At 45.1% G+C, this 6,000-nt stretch overlaps 1 protein-coding gene across 1 annotated transcript in view; it reads left to right on the forward strand.

Moving 5' to 3' along the window:
* The window catches only part of CCDC192 (coiled-coil domain containing 192), a 199,875-nt gene extending 198,877 nt beyond the window's left edge, over nt 1-998 (forward strand). The window contains exon 7 of the mRNA XM_036307719.1: nt 712-998. Coding sequence (XP_036163612.1) covers nt 712-998 — 287 coding nt within the window. The remainder of the gene's footprint in view (nt 1-711) is intronic.
* The last annotated feature ends 5,002 nt before the right edge of the window (nt 999-6,000 follow it).

Raw genomic sequence — 6,000 nt, forward strand, 5'->3', positions numbered from 1 at the left:
CCCATTTGTTGGAGCCTTTCCCTCCTTACTCAGGGCTTTATCCTTATCTGAGGAGTTAAAATGATAGAAATTGATAAAGGATAAGTTTTTATGTCCAGGAAGTATTTGTGATTTTCATTAAGAAATGCTCAGAAGCCTTCAGACCTAAAAGAAACAAATCTCTATGGGAGATCCCATGCTAATAGAGTTTTTCTAGATCAGCTCAAATTATGCTCTGCCAATGCTAAAGAAACTAGTCTTATCTCATTACCACTTCTCCCAGAAGGGGCAATGACCTTCTCCCCTCTCCCTCACCCGCCCCCCTTTGAATTAAAATTCAAATTGAAGCATATTCCTACTTGAATGTAGCTTTTGTGAAAGTCGTAGTGAAAGGGATAACATGCAACTTGGGATGGCTTTTGTTTTTAGATTGGATTTTCAAGGACCGCCTATTCCCAGGGTTAATTGGGAGTTAAATGTGCATCAGAAAGAGTTGGCAAAGACTGATTCTGCTCCCACTCCAGGGGCTTCCAAGTTCTTTTTTCATGAGCACCCAGAATCTTTCCCCCTCAGTGGGATCCAGATTCTATTCTCAGTATCTTTGACCAGATGATGCAACATCTGTGTTGTCTTTTAAGAACGTGAGAAAAGAAGCTTTTCATCTTCCCTCTCTTTGAGTTCTGGGAAATTCAATTAAAACCACTCAGTCTTTCCTTTTCCTGTTTGTTTTAGAAGACAACTCACCGGAAGAGTCCTGTGGCAGTCTCCCGCCTGTGGAAGAAGGTGATCGGAGAATGAGCCTGATTATGGAGTTGTCAGCCCAGATTTCCCTTCAGACTGAGAAGATCACTCAGCTGCAAGAAGTTTTAGAGGAAAAGGAAAGGAAGATTCGGCAGCTGGAAGCCGAGCGGGGGGCTCATCCTGCCCAAGAGGTCCAGGACTCTCCAGAATGTTTACAAGAAGCCCCAAATTTATTTAATAATAGCATTATTTCTGTCGTCTCTGATAAGGATATGTAAAGATTCCCAGTAAAATAAATAAAAGTTTACTGTTATCAAGGTAAAGTCCAGAACCCAAGTAGACTCCTCATTGGCAAGCTCAAGTTCAATTTCATGGGTTTGAGTACATCTTATAATGTTCATATTAAAAAGGAAACAAAACATAAAAAAGTATTCAGAAGCAAACATTGAATGTTTCCCCTGAAGGCATTAGTAGTCATGTGATCCATACTATATTTTCAGGCGTTCCTGGTAACAGTAGGAGAGGGAAAACCACAAAACTAGACAGAGTCAAAGAACTTAGCATCATCCTCTTATGAGAGGTTTGTCACACTGCACGGGAGTGGTGCCACCAATCCCATTTTAGTGTACAGCTCAATTGTGAACAGAAAGTGTCATGGAGGGCAAGCTTCAAACAAAGAGCCATGAGGTCCATCCTTTCGTGTCCTCTAGAATGTGTTTGTTTACAGCATTCAGTGTTTTATTAACATTTAGCATGTGTAGAAATTAAATAAAACCAAAGCAATCGAAAGAAAGAAAGGAAGAATGGATGGATGAATCAGAGCTGTAGTCCTTTGGGAACAGTGTCCTGGGACAGCATCTCCTTGGGAAAACACAAAACGCTGATTTTTCCCTTAGGAACAAGACCAAGAGCAGAGCAAAATATATTGCTCTGTTCTGAATGTACCAAGAAGTTGTGAACAGCACAAAATATTATCAGGAAAAATAGAGGGTGGGCAAAGGAAAGCTATCTTGTAATCAGTGGAATCAGTGGAATAGAATGAGTCATATTTCTTCTCCATGTATTCCCCTCAAATGAACTATTTTCCATCCAAAAGGAGCAGTTAGGCACTAACTTTAAGGAAGACTTTGGTACCTAGTTCTTACTGTCCTAATACAGCATGACTCAGGCTAACAGCTCTAGCTCTTCCATTATTCTGACTGTATTACTATCTCTCTATTTAATTCAACCAGTTCAACAAATACTCATTAAAACTCTTCTATCTACCAGGCATAATAATAGATTATAGCATATCTCAATTCAGATTAGCCACATTCAATTAGTTAATGGCCACATATGATTAGTGGCTATCACACAGCAAACATGAGTGTCACAACTTTTATCATTCAGGATTCATAGAAACACAAGAGTCTCCTTAAATGTAGGGGTGATTGTAATGAAAGATGGGAAATGGAGAAGAGAATGTGGGGGTGACTGTGGTAAACCTGATTAGCACAGCTTTAGTAGAGGTTCTCAAATTTATAAGCATGGGTGATCAGTAAGAATGCACAATCCTGGGCTTAGGTGTACAGCCTGGGAGTATGCATTTTAACAAACACATGTGGCATTCCTGATGACTGTATTTCAGGAATTACATTTTATTTTTTAATTCTTTTCTTTCTTTCCATCACCATTTATCTTTCCTATACCTTCTTCTACCTCCAACCCCGCCCCAGTCACCATGCTATTGTTCATGTCCATGAGTTCTTTCTCTCTTCTTTGCTCAATCCCTATACACACACACACACACACACACCACCCCAAGAATTACATTTTAAAGCACATTGGTTTAGGGCTGGCTTCAAGCAAAGCTGTCACACATTTGCTCCCAGCTTGAAAGACTATCCCCCTGAAGGAGAACCATTCCTTGCAAACCAGGGTGAGGAGTCTTCTACCATATTTAACTAGTTTATAATCTGATTGTGGATCCTGACTATCTGCAAAACAAAGTTTCTAAACTTGACCTTTTTTCTTAAGGATGTAATTGAGTTTGGGACTCAAAATAGTTTTGCAACATTGACTCTAGAGTTTCACGTAAACAAACAAACAAACATGAGTTTGACCAGTAGGTTCTGTTCTCATACAAAACTAGGATCTGCCTATATTTGTTTATAACCTCAGAGTTTCACCTGAAATGTCTGCAAGTATGCATAGACACAGTCTATCATCAGAAATGGAACCAATGTGCAAATGTAGGAGTGATTGTAATGAGAGGCTGTAATGAGAGAATGTATGTACTCATTCAAATCATGAGTACATACCTCGCCCAAAAAATGACTCAAAGCACTTTTCCATGGAATCTAGTTTGACCCCTACAGAATCCACTTCAGAAGCCCCTTCTCTCTGGTTCCTCCTTTTTACCTCCGTAAATTCTATGATCTCCTTTCTCCCAATTCCAGGCTTGAAGTTTTGCCTATTGGTTCTAACACCATGGTGAGGCCGAAGGTCGGCATGTCCTTACTGTGAGAAAGCTTTATATCTCTGTTAAGAGTGGACTGTCTCCAAGACAAACTATCATCTCTGCCATTTTGATATGTTATGATAATCAAGGTTCCATCATTTTATTTTACCAAAGATTGTCTCAATCCCATGAAATATTGAGTGTGAGCTAGATGGAAAGGGAGGGAGAGAAAAAGAAAATCCCATTACCTCCCAGACAGGGTGATGGTAACTTCTAGATCAATTTCCCCTGGCGCATGCCCTGGCTGGCCCTCAGCAGGAAAGCAGCAGAGATAAAATAACAGGCAGAGCTGAAACTGCTGTTAATAATTAATTGAGCCTGTCATCTCTCAATAGGCAAGGACCAGCCAATGAAGAAGAAAGCCTCCAGGGTCATATTACCCTGCAGTTATCTTTACAAGAAGCTGATCTTGACTGAGGTCTAGGTTATCTCCAAATCAGAAATGGGAAAGAGATTTGGCCCAACAATGAATATACTAATCTCTATTAGTGACACCTTGGTAATACAAATTCTTTGAATATCCAGGTATTATTGAGGTATGGGGGTGGTAAAAGTGTTACTGACTCTAAGGCATTTCTAATTAAAAAATTTCATATTCCCAGTGGAACATTTATGCCATTGTATGCCCCCCAAAGTTGATTTTTATTTTCTACCATCTCCCCCCACCCCCCCCCCCAACCCCCGGGATTTGAAGAGTAAGCTTTAGCTCTACTAAAGCTGTGCTAATCAGGTTTAACCAAACAAACTAAAAACCAGATTATAGCCCATACTATAAGTCAAAATCTCATTTTCTTGCCAGGCCGGTGTAGCTAAGTGATTGAGCATCATCCTATGAATCAGGAGGTCACAGTTTGATTCCTGCTCAGGGCACATGCCCCAATTACAGGCTCAATCCCCAGTAGGGGCTTGCAGGAGGCAGCTGATCAATGATTCTCTCTCATCATTGATGTTTCAATCTATCTCTCTGTTCTTCTCTGAAATCAGTTAATCCTATCTAATAAAAGAGAAACATGGTAATTAGCGTACAACCGCTACCCTTCCCATTGGCTAATCAGGGCGATATGCAAATTAACTGCCAGCCAAGATGGCGGCCGGCAGCCAGGCAGCTTGAAACTAACATGAGGCTTGCTTGCTTCAGTGACAGAGGACTCCAACGTTCCCCGCCTGCCTTGCCGGCCTCTGAGCTTGCAGTTTGAAACATTGTAACAAATATAAAAGCTAAACAAAACCCCAGAAACCTGCTTTAGTCGCCCGGCTTCAGCCAGCAGGATCGCAACATTACCTTCAAATACAGAAGGTAAACAAAGGCCAGAAGCCTGCTTTCAGCAACAGAGGCCTAAGAGCTGGAGCCTCAGAGCTAAAACTGACCCAGAATTAAAAAAAAAAGAAAAAAAGGAGCAGTTGGGAGCTTCAGTCACCCACCAGCCTGAAAACAGCCCTCAGCCCCTCACCCAGACTGGTCAGGCACCCCAGTGGGGACCCCCACCCTGAAGGGTGTGTGACCAGCTGCAAACAGCCATCATCCCCTCACCCAGGCTGGCCAGGCACCCCAGTGGGGACCCCCACCCTGATCCAGGACACACTTCAGGGCAAACTAGCCGTTCCCCACACGAGCACCAGGCCTCTATCCTATATAGTAAAAGGGTAATATGCCTCCCAGCACAGGGATCAGCAGAGCTGAGAGGCCTCCCGGAACCGGGATCAGTGTGACAGGGGGCAGCGCCCAAACCCCCAGTTGCCCTGCAGCTCTGTGTGTGACAGGGGGTGGGGCCACAACCTCCCTATCCACCCTGCTCTGTTCATGACAGGGTAAGGAGCCCCAACCCCCTGATCAGCCCTGCTCTGTGCCTGATAGGGGGGAGCTCCCCAACCCCTGATTGCCCCATGGCTCTGTGTGTGACAGGCTGCGGAGCCCCAACCCCCTGATCGGCCCTGCTCTGTGTGTGACAGGGTGCGGCACCCCAACCCCCTGATCCGCTCTGCTCTGTGTGTGACAGGGGGCAGTGCCCCAACTCCCCTATCGGCCCTACTCTGTGAGTGACAGGGGGGAGCTCCCCAACCCCCTGATGGGCCCTGCTCTGTGCATGACAGGGGGGAGCTCCCCAACCCCCTGATCGACCCTGCGTGTGAGTGACAGGGGGCAGCGCCCCAACCCCCTGATTGGCCCTGCTCTGCGCGTGACAGGGGGTGGCGCCACAACCTCCCCATCGACCCTGCCTTGAGTGTGACAGGGGGCGGTGCCCCAACCCCCCAATCAGCCCTACCCTGAGCATGACTGAGGGTGGCATTGCAACCTCCCAATCCGCCCTGCTCTGTGCATGACAGGGGGCGGCGCCCCAACTCCCCAATCGGCCCTGCTCTGAGCCCGAGCAGGGGCTGCACCTAGGGATTGGGCCTGCCCTCTGCCACCCGGGAGCAGGCCTAAGCCAGCAGGTCGTTATCTCCTGAGGGGTCCCAGACTGTGAGAGGGCACAGGCCGGGCTGAGGGACCCCTCCTCCTCCCGCCCGAGTGCATAAATTTTTGTGCACCAGGCCGAGAGAGAGAGAGAGAGAGAGAGAGAGAGAGAGAGAGAGAGAGAGATAGAGAAAGAGAGAGAGAGAGAGAGAGAGAGTTTCTCAGGAACAGTCTGGGTTGTTGAAGTGGTCTACTGATGTTTAAAATACCTGGTGTAAATAGCACAAAGCAATTAGCATAATGATGAACCTTTTTCTTAATGAAAATTTGACAAATCATCAGGTTATCTGATTCAAAAATAACTAGGAAATCCAGAAAAATATTT

This window comes from Myotis myotis, unplaced genomic scaffold, assembly GCF_014108235.1.
Source record: "Myotis myotis isolate mMyoMyo1 unplaced genomic scaffold, mMyoMyo1.p scaffold_m19_p_5, whole genome shotgun sequence".
NCBI classification, from domain to species: domain Eukaryota; kingdom Metazoa; phylum Chordata; class Mammalia; order Chiroptera; family Vespertilionidae; genus Myotis; species Myotis myotis.